Below are 17,912 nucleotides of genomic sequence, written 5' to 3' on the forward strand. Positions count from 1 at the left end.
CGAGAGAGAGAGAGGGAGAGCATGAGCAGGGGGTAGGTAGGGGCACAGTGAGAGAGAGATGCAGACTTCACACTGAGCAGGGAGCCTAATGAGGGGCTTGATCCCAGGACCCTGGGATTATGATCTGAGCCAAAGGCAGAGGCTTAACTGACTGAGCCGCCCAGGTGCCTCAGAACTTATTTATCTTATAACTGAATGTTGGTAGGTTTTGAACATTTCTCTGATAATCATCATTCTCTTCCCTGCTTCAGTGAATTTGATTTTTTTTTAAACTACCACATATAACTGAGATCATGTAGTATTTGCCTTTCTGTATCTGGCTTATTTCACTTAACATTCTCCTTCACTGATGTCTCAGAAAGCATATTTTTCTTTTTTTTTTTAGCCAAATAATGTTCCATTACTTATAAATGCCCCATTTTTTTGGTCCATTCACCCATCAACAGAGAGGTGGTATATATATATTTTTTAATCTTGTCTATTTTCAGCTGTGGGCCTTGATATCAGGACCCTGAGACTGTGACCTGAGCAGAAGGAAGAGGCTTAACCCACTGAACCACCCAGCACACCTATTGTGAAAAATACTCAAAGAACATTGGGTGCAGATATCTCTTCAAAATACTGCTATCACTTCCTTTGGATATATGCTTAGAATTAGGATTGCTGTATCATAGAGTAGTTTTACTTTTAACTATTTTAGGAATTTCAATACTGTTTTTCCTAGTGGTCACACCAGTTTACGTTCCCACCATCAGCATACAAGGGTTTTAACTTCTCGATGTCTTCACCAACACACTTCTTTTATAAGAGCATTTATTTCATGCCCTCATGATCTAATCACCTCCCAAAGGCACACCTCTTAATACCATTACATCAGACATTAGGATATGAAAATATCAATTTGGGGGTATGCAGACATTCAAACAATAGCTCAGGTCCAATTTCACTCTTTTGCTCATTGATATCCAGTTTTCCAGCACAACAAAGTGACTTTTCTTTCTCCGTAGTGTATTCTTGGTGCCCTTTCCAGAGGTTAGTTGACTGCATGTACATGGGATTATTTCTGAGATTTCTAGTCTCTTCCATTGGTTTACAAACCTGTCTTTATGTCAGAATCATAACCTTTTGATTACTCTTCTTTTGAAATGTATTTTGCGATATTGCTAGCTTTGTCCTTTTTCAAGACTGTTTTGGCTATTTGGGGTCTTTTTTGGTTCCATAAGAATTTTTTTTTCCACAGCCATTTATGTTTTGATAGGGGTTGTATTGAATCTGTAGATAGTTTGGATAGTATGGAAACTTTAACAACTTTATTCTTTCAATCCATGAACATAGATTATCTTTCCCTTAATTCATATCTTTAATATCTTTCATCAAAGTCATATGATTTTAAGGGTGAAAATCTTTTATTTCCTTGGTTAAACTTATTCCTACATATTTTATTCTTTTTGATGGCATTGTAAATGAAATTATTTTCTTAACCTCTTTTCTGGTTAATTTGTTGTTATTATGTATAATGTATGTATGTATGTATGTATAATATGGTTTTGTATGTTGATTTTGTATTTTGTAAGTTTGTGGAGTTTTTAAAAAATTAATTCTAGCAATTTTTGGTGGAGACTTTAGGGTTATTTATATATAAGATCATGTCCAGTATGTAGTATTTTAAATCTGGCTTCTTTCTTTTACTATAATGCATTGGAGACTTATGCATCATGTGTTTATCAATAGTTCATTCATTTTTATTGCTGAATATTATTCCATCCTATGGCTATTTGAGAGGTTTATTTATCCCTTTTCCAATTAATAGGGATTTTGGTTGTTACCAGATATTGAATAAATGTATTTTCTCTAACAGTATTTTTATACAAACTACTTTTAGGCCTAGGGATATTTTAATGGGCAAGGTATCTTTAACTCTACAGATGGTCTCAATTGATATGTTCTCTGAGCATTGTTTGCTGATCTGTTCAAATTAGAGGGTGGTGTAACATCCACAAACTTGAATGAATGATTTTGTAGAATCCCAAGTCACACTTTCATAATCAAGCTCTTATTTCAGTTCCTATGTTTCTGTTTATAGGTATGTTTCAGCATCATAGCATATACTTGTTGGTTATTCCTATAAATACTTCTTTAAATGATTTACCCATGTGCCATTGGTTTCTTTGTCTTCTATATTTTATTTGCTTAGAGCTCTGTGTCTATTTTGATATTAACTCTGTGTATGGCCTCTGAAATGCAAGTCTTTACTCCCGTCTACTTTTATCTATTGATGTCATGGTATCTTTAAAGTCCTTGAGATGTTCTGATATCATAAAATGTATCAATTTCATTTATGAGTTAAGAGGATTCCAGAAGTTAGAAAGTCATCTCTTGCATTAGCTGAGAAGCAAATACAAGTCTTACTGTGGTTTTTCATTAAAACAATGCCTTTAAAAATTTGTATATGGAGAATTCACTACAAGTACAATTTTACTAGCTTCCAGTTGGAAAGTTGATTGTACCCCTCCATTTATTTATTACTGTATCCTTTCCCCACAATGTTTTTAGTGACTTATCTCTGCCTGAGTCAGCAAGACTGGTGAGGTTAGGGAGAATGTTTTCATCCACCTTGTATTCTTATAATTTCTGAAAGTACTGGAACATAAGAAATCACAATGCCTATTAGGTAAATGAATAAACAGATTGTGTTAGATTTCAGGAAGTCAACAGTAATTATCACATTTATAGCTATTTTTTTTCTTGAACTGTGAAATAAGGAGATGCAAAGGAACATATGGAACACAAGAACAATGTGACTGAGTTTGTCCTCTTGGGGCTCACCCAGAGCCTCCAAGGTCAGAAAATACTATTTGTTGTGTTCTTGATTATCTACATCATGACGATGGTGGGCAACCTACTCATTGTGGTGACTGTGGTGGTCAGCCCAACCCTGGATGCCCCTATGTACTTCTTCCTTGGTTACTTATCATTTATGGATGCTGTTTATTCTACTACAGTTACTCCAAATATGATTATAGACTTACTCTGTGAGAAGAAAACCATTTCCTTCAAAGCTTGCATGTCCCAACTCTTTATGGAGCACTTATTTGGTGGTGCTGAGATTTTGCTCCTGGTGGTAATGGCCTATGATTGCTACGTGGCCATCTGCAAACTCTTGCATTATTTGACAATCATGAATCAACGGGTGTTTATTCTGTTGTTGTTTTTGACCTGGGTTGGGGGTTTTCTACATGCTTTTGTTCAACTTCTCTTTGTTTACAACCTTCCCTTCTGTGGTCCCAATATTATCGACCACTTTATCTGTGACATGTACCCGATATTAAAACTTGCATGCGCTGACAACTATGTTTTTGATCTCGCTGTAGTTGCCAATGATGGGGCAATCTGTGTGGGCATCTTTACAGTCTTACTCATTTCGTATGGGGTCATTCTGCACTCCCTGAAGACTCTCAGTCAGGAAGGAAGGCACAAAGCCTTATCCACTTGCGGCTCTCACATTACAGTGGTGGTCCTCTTCTTTGTCCCTTGCATTTTTATGTATGTGAGACCTCCTTCTACTTTACCCATTGATAAACCCTTGACTGTGTTTTGCACAGTTATCACCCCTATGTTAAACCCTCTGATCTATACTCTGAGAAACGGAGAGATGAAAAATGCTATGAAAAAGCTGTGGACCCGAAGAAGAAAATGATGCTGAAGAGAAATCGTCACCTTTTTTTAATGAAGAGTTACTCCACCTAGGAAAGGATTATTATTTTTTTTTGTAATGAATTTTAATGAACTTGTGTGTGGTGAAAGCATTAAGTTGTAAATATTATAATGATCAAAAAAGTTTTCTAAGATTTTCATAAATTGTTAGGAAAGTAGAACTTAGGTTTTGGGCATAATGTTTTTTATTGAAACTATAGGTTTGTGTTCTATGTGATGAGTTTTGCTATAATTAATCCTGATCTTTGTTTTCATTACTGGACAATTTTCACATGCTTCTCTTTTACCCAATTGTTCTTTTTCAGAACTAATAGTGTTCATTATATATTTCAGAGAAAGATTAGAAGAAATGGGACATAAAGTTACTTACTGTCTTTTTACTCTGTATTTGAACAATGTGTGACATAGAGTCCACTCCATGAACTTTGTCAGTTACTTGTTCTTGAATTCTTGATCTCTTGAAGAGTTTTTACTGATGAATTTTCATGAACTCTTTCTACAATAAATATATACATTTGCTACAGTAGTCTTCTTTGATATTTGCTCAAAACATTTTTCTTATTTATGTTGTAATTATGGGTGTTTTTCTATAATGATGTTCCCATATTCTCTTAAATTTGATAAGTTCTATCCCATCACTCTTGGAAAATTTCATTTACTTTCATTTGGTGAATTTATAAATTTTATCATCTGCTTAAAAAATAAAAATAACTCCCAAAAACGTTTTCTTTTTAAGGATTTAAGGATCTAGGATTTATTTTTGTTTATAATAAGGACAAATCTAATCCTGCTTTCTTTAAATAGGAAAAATAATCTTCCAAGGTTACTATTAATTTTAGTAATAATTTAGAATTTTTTATTTAATATATCAAATTTTATATAATTAATGTGTTTGATTTGTGGCCCATTTCCCCTCCTCCTCCTCCCCCTTCTCCTCCTGCTCCTCCTTCTCCTTTTACTTTGGTTTATTTCCCTACCAGTATCATTCTATGTGAGTAGTCAAGGATTTTAAGGTGTATTATACCTTGTAGGAATAATCTCCTTTAATTACTCAGCCTTTACAAGTCTCTTGAAATTTCTCAATATTTATTTTTCTTGATAAACCTTAGGATTATTTTGTGAAGTTTGAAACCTTCCCATAAATCTATATTTAGAATTTCACGATCCTCCACATTGATTTTGAGGAAAATGGCATGTTTTCCTGTCTTGTTTTCCCATCCAGAATGAGACATATATTGTGAAGTCTTGGTCAACGTCTCAGTAAATTTGTAATCATTTTCATAGAATGTACATAAATCTTTTGGTTTTATTAATTAAATAGTAGCTCGTCTTATTTACATTTGATTCACATTTTCTTTTTTCAAATTTCAATTCAATTAGTCAACATAAAGTACATCATTATTTTCAGATGTATTTATCAGTTGCATATAACACCCAGTGCTCTTCACATTACATGCCCTCCTTAATGCCCATCACCCAGTTACCACACCCCCCCACTGACCTCCCCTTCCATAACCCTCAGTTTGTTCAACATTTCCAGTGAGCTGATCAAAAGGGCTCAGTGTCTTTTGCTGGCATGAATTATAGCACAATACTCAAAAGCATGTGTGTATGTTTGCATGCAAAATTTTATAGGCCTATATTTGACAATACACAAGTAGGTATTTAACCACAGAGATCTCTATCTGACCTCATGTAGCTCTGTATAATTACAGGTTATATATAGGTACATTTTTCAGTGATCTGTAGGTATATATCCAATTTCATATATATGTCTATATGTGAACACAGAGAGGTCTGTTTCCAAAAACATATGGATAAGTATCTGACTACCCATATGAATGTATATGTGTATACATAATTATTTGATATGATCACACACAGTGTTTCTGAGTACACACAAGGATATATCTTGCCATACACAAGTCTTTGTCTAATTATGTTAATTTGGGGAGGACATGACTGAATCATTCTGTTTCATGTGACACGGACTGAGGTTCCTCTCTGGTATTCAGCTGATTAGGGGCTTTTAGGGTGTGTTTAGGATGACATTACTCATGTGAGCTGTGCCTTGGCAGAGATGGCTAGAAGGTTGGAATCTTCCAGTTACTTCTCCTTCTCCATGTAGCCTATCTCTCCAGTGAGTATGTCAGATTTGTAAAATGGCAGTTCTGGGCTCTCAGAAGGATGAAACAGAAGGGATTGGGCCAGTTAAGATCTCCTTCCATCCTGACATGATCTTGAAGTTCAGGATTTCAAGTTCTAAATCCAGACTGCTTATGCACCAAAGGAAAAGGCAACCTATGCAATGAGGTAAAATATTTGCAAGTCATATACCTCATAAGTTTTTAATATCCAAAATGTATGAGGAATTTATACAACTAAATAGAAATGGAAATAAAAACAAAAATTGATTAAAAATTGAACAATGTGCCTAAATTGATATTTTCCTAAGAAGACATACAGATGGCCAAGAAGAACATGGAACATTGTTCTTCTTGTTCTTCTAGTAAGGTTTCCCTTACTAATCATAAGGGAAACGCCAATCAAAACCACAATCAAAACCATCTTATGTTAGTCAGAATGGCTAAAATTATCAAGACAGGGAACAAAAAATGTTGACAAGAATGTGGAGAAAGGGCAACCCCCAGGGGGAAGCCTTCTGGGAAAAAGAAACCAAAAGAACAATAGAACAGTTCAACAAAATTAAGAGCTAGTTCTTTGAAAGAATTAATAAGATTGATAAGCTCCTGGCCAGACTTATCAAAGAGAGAAGAGAAAGGACCCAAATAAATAAAATCATGAATGAAAGAGGAGCAATAACAACCAACACCAAAGGAATACAGTTATAAGAACATATTATGAGCAGAGATCAGAGATCTGCTCTGATCTTTCCTATTTGTCTTCTCCTGCTGGGTTTAGGCTTTCTTTTCTGTTCTTTCTTCATCTCTTTAGGTGAAAGGTTAGGTTGTGTATTTGAGACCTTTCTTGTTTTTTGAGAAAGACTTGTATTGATATATACTTTCCTCTGAGGGCTGCCTTTGCTGCATCCCAAAGATTTTGAGCAGTTGTGTTTTCATTTTCATTTGTTTCCATGATATTTTTAAATTCTTTAGTTTCCAGGTTGACCCATTCATTCCTTAATAGGATGCTCTTTAGCTTCCATGTATTTGGGTTTTCCTCAATCACAAGAGGAACGTTGGAAAACGTTCCTCTTGTGATTGAGTTCTAGTTTCAAAGCACGTGGTCTGAAAATATGCAGGGAATGATCCCAATCCTTTGGTAATGGTTGAAATCTGATTTGTGACCCAAGATGTGATCTATTCTGGAGAACGTTACATGTGCACTAGAGAAGAATGTGTATTCTGTTGCTTTGGAATGGAATGTTCTCAATATATCTGTCCATCTTATCCAGTGTGTTATTTAAAACCTTTATTTCCTTGTTGATCATTTGTTTAGATGATCTGTCCATTTCAGTGAGGGGTGTGTTAAAGTCCCCTACTCTTTTTGTATTATTGTTGATGTGTTTCTTTGATTTGGTTATTAGTTGGTATATATAATTGGCTGATCCCATATTAGGGGCATAGATATTTAAAATTGTTAGGTCTAATTGTTGTACAGACCCTTTAAGTGTGATATGGTGTCCTTCCTCACCTCTTATTGTAGTCTTTATTTTAAAATATAGTTTATCTGATATAAGGATTGCCACCTCAGCTTTCTTTTTATGTCCACTAGATGTTAAGTTGTTTTCCACTATGTCACTTAAAATCTGGAGGTGTCTTTGGGTCTGAAGTGAGTTTCTTGCAGACAGCATATCAATAGGTCTTGTTTTTTTAATGCGATTCTGATACCCTGTGTCTTTTGATTGGGGGCATTTATCCCATTTACATACAGAGTAACTATGGAAAGATATGAATTTAGTGCCATTGTATTTCCAGTAAGGTGACTGTTACTGTATATTGTCTCTGTTCTTTCTGGTCTATGTTACTTTTAGGCTGTCTCTTTGCTTAGAGAACTCCTTTCAATATTTTCTGGAGGGCTAGTTTGGTGTTTACAAATTATTTTATTTTTTGTTTGTCTTGAAAGTTTTTTTTTTATCTCTCCGTCTATTTTCATTGACAGCCTCACTGGGTATAGTATTCTTGGCTGCATATTTTTCTTATTTAGTACTCTAAATATATCATACCAGTTCTTTCTCTGTTGTTGGGTCTGTTGTCAATCTAATATTACTACAGTTGTATTTTACAGACCTCTTGTCCTGAGCTCTTTTCAGAATCTTCTCTTTGTCATTGAGAGTTGTAAATTTTACTATTAGATGATGTGTTGACCTATTTTTATTGATTTTGAGGAAGGTTCTCTGGGCCTCCTGGATTTTGATGCCTGCTTTCTTCCCAAAATTAAGGAAGTTCTCTGTTATAATTTGCTCCAATATATCTTCTGCCTTTGTCTTTCTTCTTCTGGGACCCTCCCCCACTGAAGTCTATCTTCCCAAATATTGCCTTGGATTCACTTTTCCACACATCCTACCTTCCAGTTAGTGGTTACTTTTCTGTTCATAGAATCGTGCTATTATTTTCTTTATCTCTTGTTGAGTTTGTAGGTGTTCAGAATGGTTTGAAAACCATGTATCTGAATTCCTGGGACCAGATGAAATTTAGGTCTCCTACTCCTCCACCATCTTGCTTTTCCTCCTCAAGTTATTTTTGAGTCTTTTTCAGAAGTTTGTGAAGAAACTTTACCATTTTATCTAAGGTATTAATTGTAATAGAATAATTTTTTCCAGAAAAATCATTTATTATCCCTTTAAAGCCTGAAGCATCTGTATGAGTTTATTTCCTTTTCAACTTCTTATATTGGTATTTTACCTTGATCACCATTGCTAGAAATTCACCAGTTGTAGAATAATAGTACTAAGTTTTGGTTGTTGTAGTTTATTTTGTTTAATATTTTATATTGTATTGTGTTTTTTTAATCTTTCCATTACATCCTTGTTGTTGTTGTTTTTTTTTTAATTTTGACATTGATTTAGTCCTCTATATTTAACTTAAGATAAGAGCTTAGCTCTTTAGGATCTTTATTTTTAACACAAGCATAAGCTATGCATGCATTTATGTAAATTGTAGACAAGTAACTTTTTGTGTGGTTTAGCACATCAAATAGATCTTCAGCTGGTTCCTACAGGTACTTAATGACTTATTATCTATGAATCTTATGACTTAGAAAATACAATATACAACCAAATGTGGAAATGAAGATGCTCAGTGGAATTCATCATAATCTGTGGGAAAATGAGTAAGAGTAGAAACCTTCAGAGACTTGATTTAGAAACAGGCTCTTGTTGGAAAATAATTTGTTTCTTGTAGAAGTAGTCACTAAATTGATACTGGACTGAAATTAAAGGGCTGAATTAATGAACTGAAAATTATTATGGTGTCAGTTGACATACATTCAGGCCTCGGTCAACTGCATCCATTCCAACACAGAACTGAAGTTTGTTCAACTATGTAATGAAGATTATGGCTCTTCTTACTGTAAATACCAAATGTGATTCATTTAGTTGTGAGTGTGTGATTGGAATCCACTGTAGGCATTGTGAACAGTGGAGTGATTCCAATCATCCTTATAAACAAATCATTTGAGCTTCCTTATGAGAATAAATTGATGGAGGCCAGAATGAAAGGGAAGAGATGTGGCAGAAGGTTAGTTTAGTGGGCTGGAGAATTGGTAGTTGGAGAAAAATGATCAAGTTTGTGAACTGTTTTAAATGGGGGTTAATACGATTTGTTAAAAGTATCAATATGTGATATGAGAGCAAGAAAGGCATGAAAGACATCATGACATTTCTTGTCTGAGGAATGACTTGGAAGGTAGTACCATTTAGTAAGATGGGAAACACCTGTGTTTGTTGCTGAAAATTAAAAATTTAGTCTTATTAGTTCTGAATTAATATTGAATTAGAGATGTTCAGAGTCAGAGATATTACATATGTGAAGTTCAAAAATTAAGGGAGAGAACCAACATTGGAAAGGTTCCACATTTTTGGTCAGAAAAAGGAGGCATATCCAGCCAGAGATCTCAAGAAAGAAGTCTCAGTGAGGGAAGACAATCCAGGGTAGTGATCTTTCATTCCTAATTTGAGCCACTCAGTTTGAAAATGTCAGTTACCTTTAATCAGTCTCAAGTATTTTCCTTTTGTGACTTTATAAACTGTGTACCTTTTCATGGATTCTCTTGCCCACTTTTCTTGTCTCTCCACTTTTTCTTTAAAACTCAGTGGAAGCATTTCTTCCTCTGGGAAGTCTTCTCTGATTGTTAGTTTGACATATTCCTACTCCTGAACTTTACATTGTGCAACTCTTTTTATACTGACACTTTTAACTCTGGTGATTATTAGGTATGCTATCACTGAATATAGGAAATCCAAATTCAATTTGGGAATCACCTCTATGAAACATTGGACAAAAACAGGTACTCCTGCCACGTTTTTAAATCGAATGAATCAATAAAAGATTAATTTTATAATATATTTAAAAGTTTTCTCCCTTGTTTTATAGATCAGCCTGGTTCTAATATGAAAAGTCAGCTCCTATGCAGACTAGATGGAACCACCAAACTATATAACTTACTTTGTCCTCTTGGGGCTCACCCAGGATTAAAAGGAACAAAAGATCCTTTTTGTTATGTTCTTACTGAAATTAAAGGATTGAATTAATGAACTGAAAATTATTATGGTGTTAGTTGACATACCTTCATATTATGTATATTCATACATACATATTTTGACTGTGGTGGGAAACCTGCTCATTGTGGTAACTTTAAGAGTCAGTAAGATCCTGGCATCACCTATGTACTTTTTTCTTGCTAACTTATCTTTCATGGATGTCATTTATTCCTCTTGTATTTCCCCCAGATTGATTTCAGAGGTTTTCTTTGGGAGAAGTACCATATCCTTTCAATCTTGTATTTCCCCCAGATTGATTTCAGAGGTTTTCTTTGGGAGAAGTACCATATCCTTTCAATCTCGTATGACCCAGCTCTTTATAGATCACCTTTTTGGTGGCTCAGAGGTCATTCTTCTGCTAGTGATGGCCTATGACCGCTATGTGGCCATCTGCAAGCCCTTGCATTATCTGGTGATTGTGAGGCAATGGGTGTGTGTTGTGCTGCTGGTAATGTCCTGGGTGGGAGGTTTTCTGCATTCAGTAATTCAGGTTAGCACTATTTATGGGCTCCCATTCTGTGGCCCCAATGTCATTGATCATTTTTTCTGTGACATGTACCCCCTATTGAAACTGGTCTGTACTGATACATATGTGGCCAGCCTGTTAGTGGTGGCCAATGAAGGGTTTATCTGCAGTATTGTGTTTGTGCTCTTGCTCATCTCCTATGGTGTCATCTTGAACTCTCTAAAGAACTTTAGTTCAGAAGGCAGGCAGAAAGCCCTCCAGACCTGTGGTTCCCACATCACTGTGGTGGTCTTCTTTTTTGTTCCATGTATTTTCATGTATGCAAGACCTGCTAAGACCTTACTTATTGACACATCATTGACTGTTTTATACAGTCATAACCCCCATGTTGAATCCACTGATCTACACACTGAGAAATTCTGAGATGACAAATGCCATGAAGAAGCTCTGTAAGAGAAACGTCATATCAAATAGCAAATAAAAATATTGTCAAGACCATAGTTTATCATTAGAGCCAATCTTCTCAATGTTAAAGTCCATTTTAGTGTAAATGCCTTTACAGTCTGAGTCAATAATTTGTAATGAAGTAGTCAATGCAGTTTTATAGTTACATGAAATGTTATTTAATTTTTATTTTTTCATTTTGGTAAAATTAATATATAGTGTTTTCTTATTGTCATATACACAATAGCATGATTTAAAACAGTTCTATACATAGTGGTCACCATGGGTAAACTCCTAATCTCCATATGGGCTGGATATTGATGAATTTTTGTAGTTACATTAATTTTAATTAATTGCTGTTTAGTATTATTACTTATTTTCTCACTATTATTTTCATGTTTAGTTGGGTTCCTGCCTTTTTTTTTTAAACATAGAATGCTTTAGTAGCTTCATGTGTGCAATATTATAATTCAACAGTTCTATTCCTCACCAAGTGCTCACAACAAGTGCACTCCTTTATCTCCATCACCTATTTAACTCACCCCCCCTCTTCTCTGGTAACCATCAGATTGTTCTCAAAGATTAAGAGTCTGTGTCTTGATATCTCTCTTTCTCGTCTACCTTTTCTGATATTGTATTTGAAATTTTGTGAGTAAAATTGCACCTAGAATTTATTCTTTATCTTTTTTGTGGGGATTTTTTGTTAACACATTATGTGTGTTTATTCTTCTGTTCCTTAAAGACACTATGAGGTTGATTCTATACTTGGACCCATTTTTTGATTGTACTGATGGAGGTTCATTGGGGTTAAGTAGCTTCCCCATGGCCACCACCCTGTGAGAGTGTCAATGCCAAAGTCAATCCCCAGACTTAAGCCTACGTTACTAATCACATCTCTACAGCTGCTTCTTTGGTGGAATTCTCCCACAAAGGCATCTCAGGTTTGGTGTTTCCTTGATGGTTAGTTTTTCTTATCTGATTTTATTTATTTATTAACATGTAATGTATTATTTGCTTGGGGTACAGGTCTTTCACCAGTCTTACACAATTCACAGCACTCACTATAACACATGCCCTCCCCAATGTCCATAACCCAACCATCATACCCGCCCCCTCTGCCCCAGAAACCCTCAGTTTATTTCCTGAGATTAAGAGTCTCTGTTGGTTTGTCTCCTTCCCGATCCCACCCTGTTTCATTTTTCCCCCTCCTTACCCCGAAAACCTCTCGCCCTGCCTCTCAAGTTCCTCATATCAGAGAGATCATATGATAATTGTCTTTCTCTGATTGACTTCTTTCACTTAGTGTAATATCCTCTAGTTCCATCCACGTCATTGCCAGTTGCAAGATTTCATTTTTTGACAGCTGAATAGTATTCCATTATATATATACTACATCTTCTGTATCCATTCATCTGTTGTTGGACACCTAGGTTCTTTCCATAATTTGGCTATTGTGGGCATTGCCACTATAAACATTCGGGTGCACATGCCCCTTTGAATCACTACATTTGTATCTTTAGTGTAAATTCTCAGTAGTGCTATTGCTGGGTCATAGGGCAGCTCTATTTTCAACTTTTTGAAGATTGCTTTCAACTGTTTCCAGAGTGGCTGCACCAGCTTACATTCCCACTGACAGTGTAGTAGGGTTCCCCTTTCTCCACATCCTCACCAACAGCTGTCATTTCCTCACTTGTTAATTTTACCCCATTCTAAATGGTATGAGGTGGTATCTCACTGCAGTTTTTATTTGTATTTCCCTGATGTCGAGTGATGTTGAGCAATTTTTCATGTATCTGTTGGCCATTTGGATGGCTTCTTTGCAGAAATGTTTGTTCAAGTCTTTGTACACATTTAGTTTTATTGTAACAAAGCAACTTGTACAATTTAACGTTTAAAACTGAGCATCATCTTTCCTTTCTAGTGAAACAAAAAGAAAATTTTAAAAATAAACAGGAACAAATTTACAATAGAGAATGTCAATTCCAAATAAGATCCTCCAAATTCTGCTGATTCTCCCATCGAGTGGCAGGGCTCAAGTCATCATTAGGAGAGAGTTTTATTTTAAAAGTGTCATCTTAAACTGCAAGGATGTCTGTTAAACATCACAATTAAACATGCCAAAGGAGAAGCCATGTTGTCAAAATGCCCACTTAACACACCCAAACATCTCAAACCCACCCTTTGCTGACCTTCTATAACCCCATTTTTAAATTTTTTTTCTTTTTTTTAAACAAGAGAAAGTAGACAGGTACATGTTGGTAAATGCTAACTGTCCATATTCACATAGAGACACAGTGTAATCTCTGAGCCCAATATACAGAGAAAGGAGGAAAAAAGCTAGAATTCTATGCACTACTACACAGGAGCCTAGCACCCTACAGCTTCCAGCAGAGTTAGGGGGGAAGATGGTTTTTCTTTTTTCCCACAGAGCATGGTGGTGTTGATTTCATAAAGTTTTTGTTTTTGTTGAGACAGGAAGGGACAAAAATGAATTTGGAACAAATAGGGGTAGAGATTCTTTTCCCACTGTATTTTGCTCAGGGCATTTCCCCCCAAAATAAGCTGAGAACCATGGTATAAAGGTAGATTAAAAAAAAAAAAAAAAAGAGAGAGACTTCAAAAAACAGGGCAAATTAGCATGAGAGGAGAAAAGAAAAAGGAAAAAAAAAAAAGACGTCAACTTGCTCCCAGGAACTGAAGAAAATTAAAAAAGGAAGGTTGGAATCCATCAGTATTCCATTAGTCATCTTCTCCTTCATCCTCCTTTCCTTCCTCCCCCTCATCATCTTCATCTTCTTCACCTTCATCCTCATCTCCTTCTTCATCAATATCTTCCAATCCTTCTTCTTCTTCTTCATCATCATCATCCTCTTCTCCTTCCCCTTCTTCATCATCCATATTGGGAACCAAGTAGTACTGTAATGGATTTGGCCAAATATCATCTTTGATGACCTCTCCTAACTCATCTGCACCTTCATCAGAATGGTCAGTAACCCAGGTGAGGAAGTTCTCTGGTTCCTCATGCTGTCTCTTCCTGCTGGATTTATTCTGTGTTTGACTTGAATGTTTCATCAAATCCTTTCCAGATTTCCATTTGATTTCAGTGGAATTTGAAGATGGATCACCACTCTCATTCAGATGAAATTCTTTGGAGAAAACTTTATTTTTGAAGTAAGGGTTTTCTGCCCATTTCTTGATTGGATTATTTGTTCCTTGGGTATTGAGTTTGACAAGGTTTTTATAGATTTTGGATAGTAGCCCTTTATCTGATATGTCATTTGCAAATATCTTCTCCCATTCTGTTGGTTGTCTTTACTTTTGTTGACTGTTTCCTTTGCTGTGCAAAAGCTTTTGATCTTGATGAAGTCCCAATATTACATTTTTGCCCTTGCTTCCCATGCCTTTGTTTTGACATCTGCAAATCAATCATTGTGGTACAATACATTAATAAAAGAAAGAACATGAACCATATGATACTCTTAATAGGTGCTGAAAGAACATTTGGCAAAGTACAACATCCTTTCTTAATCAAACCTCTTCACAGTATAAGGATAGAGGGTACATATCTCAGTATCATCAAAGCCATCTATGAAAAACCCACAGTGAATATCATTCTCAACGGGGAAAAACTGAGTGTTTCCCCTAAGGTCAGGAACATGGCAGGACTGTCCATTATCACCACTGCAATTCAACATAGTATTAGGAGTCCTAGCCTCAGCAATCAGACAACAAAAAGAGGTAAAAGGCATCCAAATCAGCAAAGAAGAAGTCAAATTCTCACTCTTTGTAGATTGTATGATATGTTATGTGGAACATCCAAAATACTCCACCCCAAAGCTGCTAGAACTCAGACAGGAATTCAGTAAAGTGTCAGGATATAAAATCAATGCACAGAAATCAGTTGCATTTCTATACACCAGTAGCAAGACAGAAGAAAGAGAAATTAAGAAGTTGATCCCATTTACAATTGCACACAAAACCATAAGATACCTAGGAATAAACCTAACCAAAAAGGCAAAGAATCTGTACTCAGAAAACTATAAAATGCTCATGGAAAAAAATTGAGGAAGATATGAAGAAATGGAAAACTGTTCCACACTTATAGATTGGAAGAATGAATATTTTGAGAATGTCTATGCTACCTAAAGCAATCTACACGTTTAATGCAATCCTTATCAAAATCCCATCCATGTTTTCAAAGAAATGAAACAAATCATCCTACCATTTATATGGAACCAGAAAAGACCCTGAATAGTCAGAGGAATGTTGAAAAAGAAAATCAACAAGTTGCATCAAAATTCCAGACTTTAATCTCTATTACAAAGCTGTCATCATAAAGACAGTATGGTACTGGGACAAAAACAGACACATAGATAAGCAGAACAGAATAGGGATCCCAGAAATGGACCTTCAACTCTATGGTCAACTAGCCTTCGACAAAACAGCAAAGAAAGTCCAATGGAAAAAGACAGTCTTTTCAACAAATGGTGTTGGAAAAATTGGACAGCCACATGCAGAAGAATGAAACTGGACTATTTCTTTATACCACACACAAAAATAGTCTCAAAATGGATGAAAGACCTCATTGTGAGATGGGAATCCATCAAAATCCTTGAGGAGAACACAGGCAGCAACCTCTTCAACCTTAGCCACAGTAACTTCTTCCTAGAAACATCGCCGATCGTTAGTTTTTCATCCACGTTACTGATTTCTCTCAAAGATATTAATCCATTGATATTTCTTTCTCTGCCATTGTTAGTTCCGGTAAATTATGTTTCTTTAGATAATTGTCCATTTCATTCAGGTTCTTGCCATTATTTGCATAAATTGAGTAATTTGTATCTGGTGATTCATTTTTTTACTGTGCTGTAGTGATATTTATAATTTTTAAAATTTATAAACAGTATGTTAGGCATAATTTCAAACTTATACAGCCCTGATTATTCCAAAATATGAATGAGAAGTTTGTAAACGGTCAAGGGATTTTCAAATTTGGACAGCCAAGGTGTTATTTTTCTCTAGTTTCAAATGACATTTTCCCCCAAAGAGTCAAATGTCCTCTTGAGCACTGTAAAATAACAGGACGGGCAGTTGTGTGTACCATGCACTTTGTGAGTGCTAGAAATTCTGGCAGAGATGTTGGCCAGAGAAGAGACAGGAGCCCTGCAGGAATTAAGAATGAGCCCCATCCTCACCTCCCACAGTGAAAGCAGTAACATCATGCCGACAGTCGCAAGAATTCACCTGATAATCTTTTTTTGGTCTTAAAGATTTATGTATGTATGTATGTATGTATGTATGTATTTGGGGCAAGTGTGGGGAGAGGTGGAGGGAGAGGGAAAGAGAGAATACCAAGAAGATTCCACACTGAGCAAACTTGAGACAATGCTTGACCCCATGACTTTGAGATCGTGATCTGGGATGAAATCAAGAGTTGAGCCATCATGATGCCTCCGATTCTGCTTCTTGGCTAGGATTCATGTCTTTTCTTCACTATTTCCAGCTAGTCCCTGCGGCAAGAGTAGCCTTGAACTTTCTTTTTTTTTTTTTAGAGATTTTATTTATTTATTTGACAGAGAGAGATCACAAGCAGGTAGAGAGGCAGGCAGAGAGAGAGGAGGAAGCAGGCTCCCTGCTGAGCAGAGAGCCCAATGCAGGGCTCAATCCCAGGACTCTGAGATCATGACCTGAGCCGAAGGCAGCGGCTTAACCCACTGAGCCAGCCAGGCGCCCCTAGCCTTGAACATTCTTATTCTCACTGTATGTTGTATTTCAATTATACCATAAAGCATCACATAAAGAGGAGGAAAATTCTGCTTTTAAAATCACCATGAAGTAAGTGAGGTGGTTTAGGATTACTTTATTCAGCATGATACTGATTTTGGATTTAAGACTTACACTTTTATTATATATTAGGAAATACCCATCTATGCTCATAATATAACAGTACATTTTGTCGGGTTTGGCCAGCAAACTCTGAAGCAGCAAATAAGATTGCTCCAGATACCTTAGTAGGAGAAAGGAGAGGGCCTGGAAGCAGACACTTTAGGGGCAAAAGCTCCCAGGCCAGACATCTTCTACTTTTATTGTGAATGTTATCAAGACAATAGTGGAATAAGAAAGGAAGGAGGGAATGGGAAGCTGTAATAATCCAGACAGTGCTATTGGGAGTTTATCTTGTGAATAGAACAAGCTGTGCTCCTGATGGACATGCAGATAGGGAGTGCCTGGAGCATGTGACTTCCAAAGATAAGTGCTTCTCCTAAGTCAAGCATTTACTCTCTGGATGAGTGCATTGAGCCACAATGAGGATCTGGTTAACCTTAAAAAAAAAACCAAGCCCCAAAACCTAGGGCCCAGTTGTCTGGACATTCTTTCTTTGATTTTCTACTAGTCTGATCCAGGGAGGCATGGATTTTTAAATATTATCTAGCCAGACACTATGAATTGCCACACTTTTAGAAAGTGAGATAGAATTAATTAACTGTGAGATAGAATTAATTAACTATGTTTAAGAGCTTATAAATACAATCATGTTTTTTTTTTTTTTCCTTGACCTATTTTCAC

The 17,912-nt window shown here is 36.0% G+C and overlaps 3 protein-coding genes across 3 annotated transcripts; 2 read left to right on the forward strand and 1 right to left on the reverse strand.

Moving 5' to 3' along the window:
- Positions 1 to 2,773: 2,773 nt before the first annotated feature.
- Positions 2,774 to 3,697, forward strand: LOC101670748 (olfactory receptor 4A15-like). Its single transcript, XM_004781652.3, has one exon. The coding sequence runs from the start codon at positions 2,780 to 2,782 to the stop codon at positions 3,695 to 3,697; it is 918 nt and encodes a 305-aa protein (XP_004781709.1). The 5' UTR covers positions 2,774 to 2,779.
- A 6,697-nt stretch (positions 3,698 to 10,394) lies between these two features.
- LOC101690952 (olfactory receptor 4A47-like) lies at positions 10,395 to 11,324 on the forward strand. Its single transcript, XM_045067866.1, has 3 exons — positions 10,395 to 10,410; positions 10,489 to 10,637; positions 10,701 to 11,324. Exons 1-3 carry the CDS (start codon positions 10,395 to 10,397, stop codon positions 11,322 to 11,324), a joined length of 789 nt encoding a protein of 262 aa, XP_044923801.1.
- A 2,637-nt stretch (positions 11,325 to 13,961) lies between these two features.
- On the reverse strand, positions 13,962 to 14,519 carry LOC101690663 (protein SET-like; the record flags this gene model as incomplete). The annotated part of the gene is made up of 1 exon (XM_013050569.2): positions 13,962 to 14,519. A coding segment is annotated over one exon (435 nt), but the record flags the coding sequence as incomplete, so codon positions are not given.
- Between the last annotated feature and the right edge of the window lie 3,393 nt (positions 14,520 to 17,912).

The sequence above is a fragment of the Mustela putorius genome, unplaced genomic scaffold, assembly GCF_011764305.1.
Source record: "Mustela putorius furo isolate JIRA1106 unplaced genomic scaffold, ASM1176430v1.1 tig00000127_pilon_pilon_pilon, whole genome shotgun sequence".
NCBI lineage: Eukaryota > Metazoa > Chordata > Mammalia > Carnivora > Mustelidae > Mustela > Mustela putorius.